This window comes from Anser anser (assembly GCF_964211835.1).
Source record: "Anser anser genome assembly, chromosome: 4".
Lineage (NCBI taxonomy): Eukaryota > Metazoa > Chordata > Aves > Anseriformes > Anatidae > Anser > Anser anser.
The window spans coordinates 70,141,017-70,157,163 of NC_139724.1; the positions used below are offsets into that span (position 1 = coordinate 70,141,017).

Sequence of the window (16,147 nt, forward strand, 5' to 3'; positions counted from 1 at the left end):
CTGACGGTTTAGGAAGAAATAAAGAACAGAATGAATGGCAGTAAATACAGCTTCACTGACTGTTTTGTGAGCATGATCACAAAACCATTTACACAGAGATTTGTTATTATCCCCCGGTGGGTCAAAGCACATCGAAGGGAAAAAAAATCAGGGCAGGGCTCAGACTCTCAACCTACAAAAAAGATTGTAAGTTCCAGCTAAAAATGCAGTTTCTGAGCTTTTTTAAGTTGTAGCGCAATGCCCACTGGTTAACTCTGAAAATGGAGTGGAATTTAAAAATGTTTATAGCGCAGACATACAATGAATCGTGTAGCCCATGGACAGGCTTTGTCTTATGGGAGTTGTTTTATCGCCTGCTCCTGCTGGCCTCTCTCTCGAGCAGCTTGCTAATGCAGTAGGGAGCTGGCTGGGGGCTGGTGGAATGGTTTTGATGGTAACAGCTCCCTCCCAACAGTAAAAGAGCCCTCTGCTAGTTCATGATCAGAGCTGCACCTGCCAGGTACTGCACTTTGGTTGTGTGAGTGGAAAACCACAGGTATTCCCATAAAAGACTGCCCAGAGTTGGTTACTGCTGTTAAAAAAACTAATCCAGCAGGCATTCTGCTCCCAGAGGCAGCAGCAACAAAAGCAGTATGTAGAGGTGGCAAATAGATCTGGTATCTGCCCAGGTAGCAGCCAGCCTCTCAGAGGTGGTCTGGGACCCTTCTCTCACCACATGAGTAAAATGCAGCCAGTCTGTCAATCAGTAAAGGATCAGCACACACGTGTAGGTTACAAGCATTTCTAGTCCTGTAAAAGGAAGAGGATATAGCCTATCGCCTACATAAAATGCTGCGTGACCTATGGTAGAGTCAGTTTGCTTTGTCAGACACCATGCAGATCGACACAGGGCCAAATTAACTGTGAAAACTCTTGAGTTGTGCAATAAAATGATATAGTTTCCACCGTGCTGAATTGCATGGTGACACTAGCAGGAGGAATTAAGTGGGAATTTTCTCTCTGAGCTTTTGGGAATCCCTCCCCCTCCAACACAGTTAGGAGCTGCTTAGTCATCATCTAAAATTCCTGTCTGCAAACAAAAGAGAGTTTTTCAGGGAAATGAGTGTCTCTAGTGGGAATATTAACAAAGGGCATTGTATTTTCGGGACAGAAACATTTGCCCCACTCAGCAGCAAACCAGACCAAAATAGTCAAACGTAAAATATATATGTGGCTGAAAGTAATTGTCTTTAAACTCCCAGTTTGCATCAAATTGGGCCACAGAAGAATAATAAAACTGAGAACTGAAACAGTGTAGAAGGCAGTTCTACGAGCCAAGAAGTCCTCAACTATTAAATATTTCCATGTCTTTTGAAGATGTAGGCAGAATTCCTAGCCTAGTGACTAGAATAAGCCTGTCCTATCCAGAGGCCCTGAAGGATCTCAATATGGCTTCAATTATTTAGATTTTAAAGTGGCAAGGAAATGATAAATTTGTAGTGAGAATGTATCATAGAGCCACATTTTCAAGCTTAATGTCAAATCTACCACTGCAAAACTCAACTATAGGACATTCCTCTCAACTGAGCATTTTTTTTTTATCCTTGTTTCTTCTTCTTGGCTGTCTTTTATTTTATTTTTACTTTTAGATATTAAAATACAGTTGCTGTTTTGGGGGCTATGCAGTTCAGTCTTCATTGTTACCACCCAGCTTTGAATACCTTTATTTTATAAAGCTTTACTCATGGTATGAAATCTGTAGGTGTCATAAAGGTCACTGCCATAGCCAGACAACCACAGAAGATTTTAGTAGTTGAGATATTTTTGAATCAAGATTTAGAAATTCTAGCAAAAAATTCAAAAGCTTCTAACAGAAGGAAAAGGTGTGCTAGGACCACTTTTCAGCACAATCAGAACATCTTGTTTTGGCTGTATGCAGTACTCAGCAGATGTATGCATTAACAGGATTTCTTCATGGAGGAGCCCAAAATACATTTGACCTGTATTTATTGAACAGATTTTGTTTAACTGTAAATCTGCTACATACTAATTTGGTTCTGCTCGAATGTTTGTTTCTTGTAGTACATCACAATTCAAGGCATCTTTATTCCTACAGCTGCATTTTCATCCAAATGTCATGGACCCTGCCTGGAGTTACTTCAAACCATTCTTCAAAAATGCCAGTTTGCAAGCTTTGAACTGCGAATGACCTTGACCATAGATAAGAATAGCAAAAAAGTTTGAGTGCCTTCTGCTGAAAAAATCTGTGCAAGAGTGCAGATATAGCACTTTAGCTAAAGGGTACATGGGAGGTAGGGGAAAATATACCCTCCCAAGACACTACTATCTGACAGCAGCTGGGATACAGCTAGTCACAGATTGCAGGCTGCAGTAGCAAGACACAGATTCAACTTCAGTCACAGAAGGAAGATACCAACCTTGGCAAATTCTCCACTCTGACTGCAAGCCAAACAAGTTTCATTCTCAACACTGCTCTACTTTGTGGTATTTTTCATCATTATGGAATCAGAGCAATGTAAAAAATATCTATGAGATGATGTTTCCTCCCTTAGCCTCTCCCCAGGGGCAGAAGTATGTATTTTATTTTATGATGGTTTTTTTGTTTGTTTGTTTGAGCTGACTCTCATTTTGGGTAATAAATGTAAATGATGCTGTGACCTTACTCCCTCTGACATAAACACAATGGTGTGCACTCAGCATTTGGAATGAGAACAGCAGCGCTAATGGCTCTAACTTGGCCAAAAGAAGGATAAAGAGCTAAGGACTGTCAGTTCACTTTTATAAACTTCCTAGTTTCCCTGATGACATGATAACCCAAGTGAGAAGAATTCCAGATTACTGCCCAGAGAGGTGAAATGTAATTACCCAGCATCACCTTAGAATGTAGGACAGTACAGCTCAATGACAGTGTATTGTGCAAAAATCATCCAATTTATCTACTCCTACCCACAGCACTTTCTTTCATATTAAGAAAAAAAAAAAAAAAAGTTGAATGTTTCCTTACCCGTGTGTCTAAATTATATGCTGTCTTCTTTAAATCCTGTAGAGCCCTCTGCATGAACTCAAATGCATGGCAATCAACACAGGGACGGCCTAGGAGAGCATTTAGCAGAGAATATAGCATGAGCTATTAAGAAGAATGAGTAAACAGTGATCTTGAGCATGATGAAGAACTACAGAAAAAGGTCCACAATGAATACTGATGTATGTACTCCTAAACAATCCAGGCTTTTGCAATTGGTCCATCATGATGGTCCATTCAATGTCTCAATGGCAAAAGAATGACTTCAACAAATTTGCATTAAAAATATCATGTTTTCTTCCCTTTTCTTCTTCCTTCACTGTTGTTCCCTTCATTCTTCTATATCTCTTCCCCTCCCCCTTTCCACTATCTTTCTTCTCTTGTCACAGTTCACAGAAGAGTGGAAACACTAAACCCATAACTTCAGTATTCCATTTTGTTCCACTAACCCTGACCACATGTTCAACCTCATCTTCTCCAGAGATGATCTCTACAGCCACGGTCCTGTTCCCAGGAAAAATCTGTCTCCTAATCTCACAAATTTGAGCTCTAAGTAGAAAGCTAATGGAATACAATTGAGATCATTATCACTAAGACAGATCACTAGGACTCCAACTTTGAATATGATACAGCTTTGTCAAAAGCTAGTGAGGCAAGCAGCAGATAAACACAATGCCCTGTGATTAGAGGGTACTGCTGATAAACAAAACTGCTGCATTTTGGAATAATTGCAGTTTAAGATACCTAGATAATCCACACTTAAGGTCACAAGGCCTGCTTTGCCTTGATCATCGTGTAACACAAAGCTGTTCTATAACAAATTGCAGTACAGAGACTGAACAAATACAGACATGATAAAATGCCTCAGAATCATCAGCCTCTACATATGCTCTTCTTTGCTTCTCAGTGCCTGTGTCTCTCTGACAACTTCATAGGCAATAACTGCACAAGTGAGGAATTCTGAGCACAGGCTTAGCTTGCTCTTTGAAGTCTGGTTAGGAAGAAAGGATAAAACCTAGAGTAAGGGTAGAATACCCTGCAGCGTCTGTCAGCCTATTCTGCAAACACTTGATACGTGACTGATTACTACATGCCTCTGATAAGTTGGCCTCCAGCTCATGACCTGTGTGCTAACCAGCAGAGAGGGATCCTGGCTGCGGGAGAGAAGGAGCCTGCCAAATTCTTTAACTGACCAGGGAAAAAAAAAGAAAAGAGAGAGAGAGAGAGAGAAAAAATAAACACCAAGCAGCACTGAAGACTCCCTCTCTCATTGTTATACTACCACCCAACCTTAGTGTTATCATATATGCACCAGACAAAAGGAGAGGACAGCAATTTCCACACCAACAACTTGATGCATGGACCTGTCATTATGTTTATGACATAAATTAAACTCAACACAGATTAGCACAGGAGAATTAGGTGGTTGAAGGCAGCAAGGCTAAGTGTTGACAAGTTGTGCTTTCTTGGCATCTTCACTGTGAAATTTTAAAATAAAAAGTACTGAATTCATTAGAGCAGACATTACCAAGATTGAAAGATGTAATGAAGGGTCAACACCAGTTGAAAAAGAGTAAGTCTCAAGAATGTCTCTGAAAGGCAAAGAGGGTGATTCATGGTATAGAAAAGGCTAACACAATGAAATAGCTGCACAAAATAAAAGGTGCAGAACATTGCCAGATTTCAGGTTCAGCAAGACAGCAACAGGCAGGAGACAAGAATAAGAAACTAGAGAGCCTTGGATGCAGGACGAAAACAGTATGAAAGTTCAGGTTGTGGTTTTAAAACAACATAAGTAAGACATTTCCAAAACACTTTGAATTATTTGGACAAGCTTCAGTGATGTGGTGTCCTGCAACACTAAAGCTACAGTACAGGTTGTGTGAGAGGACTGTAGGGTGGTACATACTTTCAGCTGGTATGGCTGTTCCTGCTTCTTGATCAGATCTAACAGGCTCCATGAGAAGTAGTGCAGCCACAAAAACTAAAGGAACTGTAAGGACCACTCTTCTCAGAAGGCAGGGTGCCAGCATCTCGGGAACGGGTACTTCTCTCTTTATCAAGAGACACAAACAGATCAGGGAGGAACATTATAGATACCAGGGTTTTTGTTACAAAGAACTTTATGTTCCTGATAGCTAAAGCATTGTCAGTCCTCCTTTCAAAGAAAAAAAAAAAAAAAAAAAGCAATCAAGCAACCAGAAGATCTATACCACAGTTATAGCACAGTCAGACGTTCCCTGTACTTTTCCAATACTGCATGTAAAACACAACTGGGAGAGAATGTCCCTAGAAATGAAGGAGAAGGTGAGAAGTCCCTAGACAGTTTTCATTTTCATGTGAAATCCAGGATGCCAGCAACTTTGCCCAATCTTTGACTCCAATCTTTTTTTCTAACTGCATGAACACAGACCAGCATGTGAGTCTGGACAGCTGGTTCACTGTTAGACCTTGAGATCAAATCCCTAAGGGTTATAGAGCTACCTGAAATGCATCTGTCCCTCAAAATGAGTTTTTTACCTACTGGATTGCTTTATTGGTGTATCGTCTTTTCACTAGAATAATAACTAAAGCTAACCACTATCATTAACTACACACAACACTGATCATAAAAACTTACTCCATTATGAAAATAGCTGAAGGAAAAGACTTTTGTTAAACTTCTACAAATTCGTAGGCAGAGAGGTAAATAATCAAAAAAAAGTTTCCCTTCCTAATCTGAGTTTCAGATTATTTGCAGCCATCCATTTTTTCCTGAATATCACAGCCAGCCCACACCATGTCCGGACAACAGGTACAATCTGGTCCTGCAACACCCACCCTTTCACACAGAGGTAACATATTTGATAAGTACACAGGCTTCAAATGAAGTGTTTTCTTGATCCGACAAGTAAACTGTTCAGATCAAGAGGAAACAGAAAAGTTGGATTGGCTTAAGCTGCAAACGCCTATTAGAGATTTCAATCACAAGCCTCAAGCATCCTGGCGAACTACTAGGGTGGTCCTTAGTTCAGCCAAGTTTACCTTCCGGTCCTGTTTGTTCAAAGGAAAGAAAAAGAGAATCAAATAGGGTTGTAAAAACACAATAAAATCCACATGAAGATTTTCTTTAGCTAAGTCCAGGAAAGCAGTGCAACAGGCTGTTTCTTCCTGTTTTTTTAAGTATATATTAATTGAAAGATGTTGCACAAGAACATCAAATCCACATGTGCTGAATGCAGGAATACAGCATTCTCCAGAACAGCCTGTATTTCACATTTGGAGGTGTAATAGGAGGAGGCAGGAAGGGAGAGGTTTTTCCTTATCTAGCCACAAACACAATGAAACAAGTCTCCTCTTCAATACACGCAAAGCCACTGCTTCGGACACAGCTAATCAGAAGCTGCAAATTCTGCACAAACACTTGCAGTATGTGCAAACCAGCAATTTATCCAGGAAAGGTGAGCATTACACATCTCTTTTCTGTGCACTTCAACCTAAATGCAAGATCAGGGGATGTTTCAGAAGCAAGAAATACACATGCACAGAGTCACAAATACATTTGGGCCCATAGCAGGTAATACATCTGGTAATGTAATTCCTGTAACCCCAGAACTGTGTTTCCTATTCCTTCCACTATTTAGAAGTGATCCGATGTGATGCTTTTTCTTATTTCTTCAATCCTTAAAATAAAGGGATTAAAATCATAACAAGTGGCTTGTTTTTTTCCTGTTTTAGTTAATGGTGACCAGTGATCAAAGCAAGTACAATCAAAGGCACAAGGCTTTGCAACAGGGTGCAGCAGAGTGATTCCAAGTAACAGCATGTTAGGATAATACCAGCCTCCTTTGAAAGTACCTAATGCAGAAGCCTGCAGGTCAGTAGGACAGGAGGCTATTCTCGTTGTGGACTACCAGTCCTATAGAGGTTCAAAAAACAAAGCAGATACACTGTTAAACTTTTTCAAGGTACCTTACACGTTGCCCACCCCGGCCTCAGCTCAGCTTCACACATGAGCCCTGCTGCAAAATAATTGCTCCCTAAGCGCAGCCGTCACCTCAGGCCACATCTAACTCCTGCCTCTTAGTAATATTGTGGGAATTAGCTATCTGCAAGAAACAATCACAACAGGCTTCCAGGGTGGTCTCTCGCAGCAATGCATCTGGGAACAGAGACAGATGTGTGCAAGGTCTTCTATGAAAGAGAAAAGTCACCCCCTCCAACAAAGGAAAAAAAATCGGTACCTGATCTCTCTCTCGCCTTTGTGATGGTCTCTTTGAAATGGCCGCTGCAAACTGCTAACAGAACAAGTGCAGCTTTTCTGAGCATGTGCACTGTCTCTTTTTAACCTTCCCTGAAAGAGGTTATTACTATGGGGAGATTTCTGCCATGGCAACAATGCAGAGCACTGCAGCACACAGCACAGATTTAAAGAGGAACAGGCTGTGTCTCCCACGTCTGGGGAAGGATGTTTCTGCTTTGACACAGGAGTTTCAGCACTGACTGACCTGCTGTGGGTACGGTTTTTAAAGCTGGGCCATCTGATTCATCTTTCTTCGAGTCCACTGAGTGGTTTTCCCCCAGTCTGCTCAGCTGGATGTGGTGCCCGATTCGAGCGACTTGCTCTCTCGTGCCTGAAAATAACCATGACGAATTACACCTGCTTTATGGGAAACAAGGAAAAGCTATAGGATTGCACTCGGGAACTGCAGGGCATGTCACAGCTGAGATTTTGGTGAAGGCCAGGAACTGTTCAGCCTGTCTGCCATGTGAGTGGTTCTGGGTTACAGGGGTTGTACCACTTGTGCCTGGATGTTTCCGCGATCCCAGTCTCAGAGCTGTCAGAAACAGCTGCAAATGTGCAGGCGCTTAAACTCCGAGCGGGACCCAGATTCTGAATTGAGAGCACACTTTGCCCCCCTTTTCCAGCCTGTACCTCTGTTCCCCTCTCAAGCCCCACAGGCTCCATCCTACAACAACACACTGACGGCGTTCCTGCTGAATGCATACAGGAGCGGAGCACAGATCACAGAGTGCTTTTGTCAAAGCAAAGCTGACTTCAGGGGTCTCATCTCCTCCCCAGAACACATTTCCCACCACAAATGAGGCACTACCAGCTGTTGTTCAAGAGAGAATGAGCACAGCCGAGGGCAGGCGCAGTGCTGGGAAGCATGAACAGCCCTTCAAAGGGGCTGTGCCCTCTGTTTGCTTTGAGCCAGTTCGACAGGGACTCAATCTTTAGCGCTCTCAGGGCAAAAGCTGGGGACACTCAGCCTCAGGAAGGTCAGGCACACAGTCTTCTTTGCCATGAGCAGAAAGTCCTTCTCAGAGTTATGACTAAATTGCTGGCTAACATTTTTTCTTTTCAATGTGCTCTAAATCCTGTCTCTCCTGTACAGCCCTAGGGGAAGGTTTTGCTCCCATTAATTTAACTTTTCAAGTCAGGTGCTCAGATTTCCAGTTGTTCTGGTGCAATACGAAGTTACTGCATCTATGACCAGTGTCAAGGGAGGATTAATTATAGTACTGCCTTTCTTATACATCACAAAAACAGAGGGACAGGGAAAATATTTTTTAGAGACTGTTCTTTTGGGCAAACAAGATTTAGCATTGTTCTTGCAGAGATAACCATATAGGATTTGGTCTGATTCAGTATCTGCCTATACACAAATTACAAATGCAAAACTTTATTCATGATCACTGGCAGCCATCTAATCTCACTTCTTGGCCTGTCTTCCTGATAAATAGCATACGTACACATGTATATACATACGTATGTGCCTTTTCTTAACCTGTGCTCTTGATCATTCCCAGCAAATCTTATCTTATTCTCCCAAGTCCCATCCTTTTTCTGTCACAACAGTAACATCTAGCAGCGAGCCACTGGTAGCTTGGGTGTTATCCCTGGTCCGTTTTACCAGAGCCATGCAATGGGCTTCTGACTACTTATTAAATTTTTAAAAATCTGCTTCTGTCATTCCTAGCTGCCTCGTCCAAAATCTACTTGTCCTGCGGCCGCTAGGACCAACTTCCTTTTTGGTGCTTTCACCACACTTCCTCTTTATTCACCTTTCCCCATTCTGTACCAGGTTGAGCACCAGCTTCCTTCTTCACAGAAGCTCATGATTTCTCAAGTGAAAAAATATCAGTTCACCAAAGTGGAAGCTTTCCACGGAGGAGGAAGACACCCCAATTAAGGATATTTTCACTTGAAAAAAAAAAGTTTTAAAAAAATCATTTGACATTTCAAATTGATCATTTCTGGCTTTCTGCTTCAAAATCATTTCCTTCTTAAACCTACGCCAAACAGAGTAAAAATACATTTCATTCTCGGTTAATGAAACTGAAGAGTGGGAGCAGCTCTTACCTTAAGGATATTGGAGCCCATCCCCACCAGGACGGTACAACCACGATAAAATCTTTCGTAGTCTTACTTCCCTCTCGCAGGAGGAGTGGGTGGTGCAGATGCTAGCCCTAGGGAACCCAAAACTGCAAGTACACACCAGGGCTGGGGTGGCACAGCAGCGCTCAGTGGGGATCTCGCTGGCTGTGCCCGAAGCTGCAGTGATGGTCACGTAGCAGCTCGGGCTGAGTGTGAAAAGCGACATTTGGGTGAAAGCTGGAAGGTCCCAACTCCCCTGCTGCCCTGTGGGGATCATTCATGAGGTGAGCAGTGAGAATTTATAGTTTCTTTTTATGATGAAGTCGAACGTAATGGATTTCTTTTCGAGATCCCCAGCAGCTAAAAAACATCAAAGCAATGCTTCTGAGATTTCAATTTTTCATCTTGATAGCACATGTTTTGATACTATAAATTTTTCTGTGGGATTGGGAGAAAAGCTTGTGCCTTTTCATCTAAGCCTCTTCACTGCTTGGTCTCTCCTTGGCTCTTAAATCTAATACTCTATCATGGCAGAAAACTTTCTTCCCTCACTAAAGATAACAGATTCTGTCACTTCTCCTGCAGACACCTTTATGCTATCTCACAGCCTGCCCTCTCAATCACGGCAAAAATCTCCCCACAAAGGTACCATCTTGTCCTCCATCAGCCCCCCTTTTCAGCTTTACCTCTGCCATGAATCCTACGGAGCGCGGCCACCTGGCAGAGCCTGGGGAGAAAGCTGGCTGCGACTGCTGACGGCATGCAAATGTGCTCGTTATACCAATATCACACTGTCTCACACCTCTCCCCGGCTCCCCCCTCGTCATCCCACCCCAACGCCGGCCTGCGATCGCTCCAGGGCAGGCGCCGTGTTTGCACTTGTTGGCGCAGCACCGCACGGCTGGAGTGTTGATTGAGGCTCTCGGGCAGATGTGAGGGATAATGATGCCAAACTCCCTCGTGCTGATCGCTCTGTCCCACTCTGATATCCGAGCTATTTGCAGAGTAAGCCTCTTATTCTCCTTCCAACTTAAAGCTCTTGGGAAGTGTCGGAGTGGCCAGAATGAGAAACAAATCCTACCTTTGTTCCCTGAACAGGTCTTGCATGTGTTGGTAGCAGCAAATAATTGAAATGGTCCCTCCTTCCACTTTCCCCACCAGCAATTTTAGGAATGATCTCCTTGTCAGTGACTGCAATTCCTGCAGTCCCTATCTGTCCAAGTATGGCTCATCTGAAATCCCCAAAAGTCTTGAGTTTCAGCGCAGCCCAAGTCTGGGCTCGTGTCCAGTTCTGACTTTTCCATACAGCTCTTGGGGAGTCCTGCCCTGTCAGAACTACTTACTGCTTTTTGGATGAGATGCTACACTGAGGTCAAATCTTTCAGCTTCTCTCTGGGAGTTGGGAAACATTTAAAGATCTCAAGGTAATTTTCAAGAAGGGTTAGCATTTAGCTGAGCTATCCTTGCCTTGCACTGTCCCTATCCACTCATCTTTGGGGAAATAAACTGTGTTCCAAGCTGTACTTGAGCTATTTCTAGGTACGTAATAATTGCAACTTTAAGTAATTTGGTAAGTCCATAGAGATGTCTCAAGTACTTTGCAGCAACCATACAAATACTGATGCATATGAATGGGCTATGCGTTGAACTGGAGGGGAATAAACTGCTATTTTTCCAAGATCCCCATTCTAGAACCAGAATTCACAGTCCAGAGGCCTTCTAACACAGGTTAGACAGCCTTCTTTTTGCTGAGAAGCGGTGCAGCACTAGCCAGTTTTCTTGCAGTGGCTACTTTCAAAAATAACAAGTGAGGAAACTAAGGAAATGAGATTGGTGAAACTGGAAGGATATTAATGACCCCTTTTGCCCCCAGAATTATTTGTTATCCAAAGTTATCCAAGGATGTTCAAGCTTCAGAATCCAGAAGACCCATAGTCAGGGGGCTCCAAATTCATTCCCTACTCTAGAAACCAACTCATTTGCAGCCAGTCACCTGAGACTGATCCAAGATGACTTGTGACAGCAATACCTGGATCTCATTAATGGTTGATAATTTTGTCATTAAGATTTCTATGACTCAATGGCTTAAAGATAGATGTATATTTATATTTGAAAGCAGCACAGAATCATAGAATGGTTTGGGTTGGAAGGGACCTTAAAGATCATCCAGTTCCCAACCCCTGCCATGGGCAGGGACACCTCCCACCAGCCCAGGTTGCCCAAAGCCCCATCCAGCCTGGCCTTGAACACTTCCAGAGATGGGGCAGCATCTTTAACCTGAGTTCATATTTACAAGATATTTGCAAGCTGACATGTGGCTTCTCCTTTCTACATTTTTCTCCTCTTTTCTACAATTACAATGCTACAAATCGCAAGCTGGTTAGTACAGTATTATCCTGATGTTGCACTAACCAGGGCTGCAGTTACCAGCTAAAAGTTTACCCATGTATTCAAAATGTCCTGTAAATGAATTCCTCATTTATGGATGAGGGATGTTTTTAGACACTGGCCAGTAACAAAAGAGCAATTAATATTCCTTAAGTGTCATTATAATGGTCACCATCTTGGCTGAGATGCTGGAGAACAGCCAGAACCACCACTGTTCCTTCACTGTCCACTCCCAATGCCAGTTAGAATACAGTGGTAGCTCATGCCCCAGCAACATCAGACTTGTCTTAAGAAACACCACGGCAGTCCTGCAGCTCTGAGACTATGCAGAGTACATTCTAAGAGAGCTGAGAACAAATCAATCTTGTTGAAGGCAGCTTCAGGAGAAATATGTTGAATCCAAAGTCGGATCAGAATTAGGAAATGCTGCAAAATCTTCCTCTTCATAAATCAGCAACCTCCCAGGAGGCTGAAATGCTGAAATGCTCCACTAGAATGCTCCCTTTTCTCCTGAACTCTTTCTGATCTTCACATCTACCCACTTTAAAAGCAACAAAAATCCCTGCCACAGGCAAAAGCATGTATTGTAAGGGGATGAGGATGTTGAAAGGAAACCAAGATACCAAAATGACAGGGGCATTAAAAAAACTCTAAACCAGTTGGATATATTAATAGATAGCAGAAAATCTTAGAAAACTGACAAGCCAGGAAAAGCATGAACAAAAAAATTATAAGCTGCCCATCCATACAAAGAAAAGGCTTCTTGTACTTCCAACCTTCCCTACAGAAGGACAGAGATCCATCTATAAATCAGCCAACAACACAAGAAAGAGATAATGATAAATTGAATCTTGCCAAGAAGTTTGAAGGATATTTGGGGAGCAGACATACAGTCAGATTGGAGGTAGATCTTTTGTGGAGAAAAGAGCAGGTATGGTCACGGGAGATGCAGACAAAAGTATGCAGGTGAAATTAACATAGCTGCAATGCAACAGTGGCATAAGATGAGAAAGTGAGTTGGGTAGGGGAGAGAAAAAAATGCTATTTTGTCTGGAAAAGTGGAGTAAAGGTCCATTTTCTTAAACTTTCCAAGTCCTCAGACAAGATTGCTATAGTTGTGTTTGATAAGAATTCTGGTGTTGAACAAGAAATATTTTTTTTCTAGACTTTCTCAAAAACGTCAACAGTGATATACAGCACTCTGAGGAAGAAAGAGACATCCTGACTTCAAAGGTCTAGAACTGATCCACGGACTACAAAATGTTGCTGTTGTGGGTTAACACCACTATCCAGCTAAGCACTACACAGACGCTTGATCACTTCTTCATGCCCAGGGGGACAGGGGAAAGGAAGACTAACAGCAAGAAGAACTTGTGGGTTGAGATTAAAATTATTTAATAAGTGAAGAAGAAGTAGAAGAGAGAGAGAAAACAAAACAAGTGATGCAAAGGTGATTGCTCGCCACCCCCCACAGGTAGACCAATGTTCAGCCAGTTCCCATGCAAAAAGATTGCTAACTCCTAAACCTCACCTCCAACCTCCTCTCCCTTTTAATAGCTGAGCATGATGCCATTTGGCATGGGATATCTATGGTTGGTTTGGTTCATCTGCCTTGTTTTGTCCCCTCCCAACCTCTTGTGCACACCCTAATCTATTCACTGGGGAAGCAGAGAGAAACAGAAGGCCTTCACGCTGTGCAAACAGTGCTCAGCCACAGCTAAAATATTAGTATGATATTAGAACTGGTTTTGGTCACAAATCTAAAACACCGCACCACAGGAGCTGCTGTGAAGAAAACTAAATCCATCCCAGCCAGACCCAGTACGGTTGCTCAAGGGACACAGACATCGAGGTAACACATCATAAGGAATGGGATGCCATCATACAACTTTGTTGCATGGGGTATTCTGCAGACATGTCCCCTTACTGTGGCTAATATGGATTACTGTTTTTAGAAACGTAAGCCTCAGTGAATCAGGAGAAACAGGATTTTCACTGTTACGCTGGAACCCAGAACTGTCAGAAAGCCTTAAGCAAGTCTGTCTGATAGGCGAATCTGCCTGCCAAAACAGCTGAACGCTTCTTCCAAAACTCAGCACTGACTGAGTGGGAAGAGGACAGATGCTTATACAATTTTAATAGCTTGAAACAGTGCTTATGTTTAAAAGTAGGAGCAGCTTATTTACACTCCTGCCAAATTTTCAAGGTGAGGAGGAAGAGAATCATTGAAGATATTTTAATGGGTGCTTAGAGATGTGCTCAGGACAGTATGGCGGTTGAGAGAAATGGAAAGCAATATCTGTCAGCCAAACTCTTTCTTACTTTGCCCCTGCTCCTTTCATTTTTTTCTCATCCCTTATACAGCTTCTGCTGTAATACTCTTTCTCTTAGCTCTTTGTCCACCATTAGACACCCTTTTTGTGTCAAGCCCTTGATACTCTCCTGTGAGGCCTAGCTGCAGTGTGCGAACACTGACCCTGGGCTTGGGCCCTCGGCCGAGCGCAATGTTGAGGCCCTCCAAGGAAACAGCCATTTGTGCCCCTCTCCACCACTTTACCCCTCTGCCAAAATGTTATTGCTCTCTAGAAAGATAGGTTGTAGTTGATAGTTTGGCATACTATGCCAGAATGGATTAGAGTGCTTTGTAAAGGCCAACATGGAGTGTCATTGAATTGTCCCATCTGCCAGAAATAGCATCAGCTCAGCTGGCTTTCTGCTGCTAACATGGCTTGCTCCAAGAAGTACAGACTGTAAACAAAGATGTAAATGGGTGTAAAAGACAGAGAGAGACTCCTTTAAAGTGTCCTGCAACCACCTCGAGAACTTCAAACGTGCATGGAAGTCACTCACAGCATTGCAGAGACGGCCCGTGGCATGGGCTCCCTGAGATCAGTCAATAAATCGAAATGGGCATTGGGACTGTGCTGAATCAGTGCACATTAGATATGTGGGGACAGTAAGACACAAACACACACTTTTTGAAAAAGAAAGGTACAGGCAGGAGAGAGCTGAGAGAAAAATCTGCCCAACTCATCTTCCTCAAAATAACAGCTGGCTCTGAGCCCTAGAAGGCCCTAAATTAGCTGAAAAGGCCTTAACTAGAGGTTCTTCACCTATTCCACACTGAGGCTCATCTTGGCCTTTCTAGAACTTTCTACTTATTTTTAGGGATATAGGAAAAACAGGGCAATAACCACTTGGTTATCCCTTTTCATTGCTTCTGGATGAGGAGCCTGCAACAGGGAGGAACACCTTCTGCCTGGGAATGTGGGCACCCCTCAATACCATCCTGCATTATTTCAAGAGCTATGTTTGGATCTGTGATAATGCACAAACTAATTCCCATCTCCCGACCTCAAAACAGGAAATAAAAGAACAAGGCAGAGCTTTCAGTTGCATAAATATTTTTCCCTTGCCAAGAAATCTTCTCTGGGCAGGCATCCTGTATTTTTATCCCGAGAGCAGCATTCTCTCCTCAGAAAGCAGGTATCTGAACTTACTTTCCCACTATGTTCTGGAAAAGGCATTAGGAGGGGAAAAAATATGTGAGTGTTTAGAGATCCTATTATTCAAAATGCTTGAAATGCCTATGTTAGTGATGCATTTGTGATATGCTGATTTTGCTAACATGAGTTAAAGTCTAATCTACTATGACCCTGAAACACTGTGGGGCAATGTGCTCACACATAGAGCAATGTGGTTGTCATAGGGGGAGATATTTTAATAGGCAACTTGAAGTAAATATTTTTCAAGATTTAAAAACAAAACAAAACAAAACAAAACATATTTTAGTGGATTTATGTCAACTTTACAATACAGTTGTAAACAAAAATAGGTTTTGCAGTAACATTAGATGAATTATCCTTTTAACAAAGAAGTACCAGGGCTCCCTACAGCATTTGAAAAAGCATGCACGATACATGGCAGATAAACATGGCTGGAGCATTCTTGTTTGTTAAAGCTAAATTACAACTTTTACTGTGATCCTCACTTAACCTCCCCTATTGCTAATTTCTTCATACACTGTCCTGGCACAGAAGTAAATTTAGGGAAAGCACTTTAAACATAATTGATGCACTGATGTGAGAATAAAACAAGCCTACCATTCCTCATTGGTTCCAGTGGGTTTTCTGAGCCTGAAACACTCACACTTGGCTCATCTGTTTTTGTATTTAAACATGAATGATTTTGAGTCAAAAACAAAGAACATCTGTTCAGCAATTTTAAAGCTAGAAGTATTTAACATTTTTCCCTTGATGTGCATGATTTGATTCAGTGCCCTATTGCATTGATGTTACTGGAGGGGCTTCACGCATGATTTAGAAGAAAGATCAGCAATGCAGGACACCCAAGATGGCAAGCAGGCAGACAGCATG

At 42.4% G+C, this 16,147-nt stretch overlaps 1 protein-coding gene across 3 annotated transcripts in view; it reads right to left on the bottom strand.

The window, feature by feature from the left end:
• NICOL1 (NELL2 interacting cell ontogeny regulator 1) overlaps positions 1-16,147 on the bottom strand; it is a 52,507-nt gene that overhangs the window by 25,357 nt on the left and 11,003 nt on the right. The window contains exons 1-3 of one of the 3 annotated variants that reach the window (XM_083835238.1): positions 7,510-7,635; positions 4,932-5,076; positions 3,005-3,093 (exon numbers count right to left, since the gene is read on the bottom strand). In XM_083835238.1, coding sequence (XP_083691364.1) covers positions 3,005-3,093; positions 4,932-5,055 — 213 coding nt within the window. In that variant the 5' untranslated portion in view covers positions 5,056-5,076; positions 7,510-7,635. Of the gene's footprint in view, positions 1-3,004; positions 3,094-4,931; positions 5,077-7,245; positions 7,399-7,509; positions 7,636-16,147 lie in introns of those variants that run through there. The other 2 variants (XM_083835236.1, XM_083835237.1) reach the window with 2 other exon arrangements.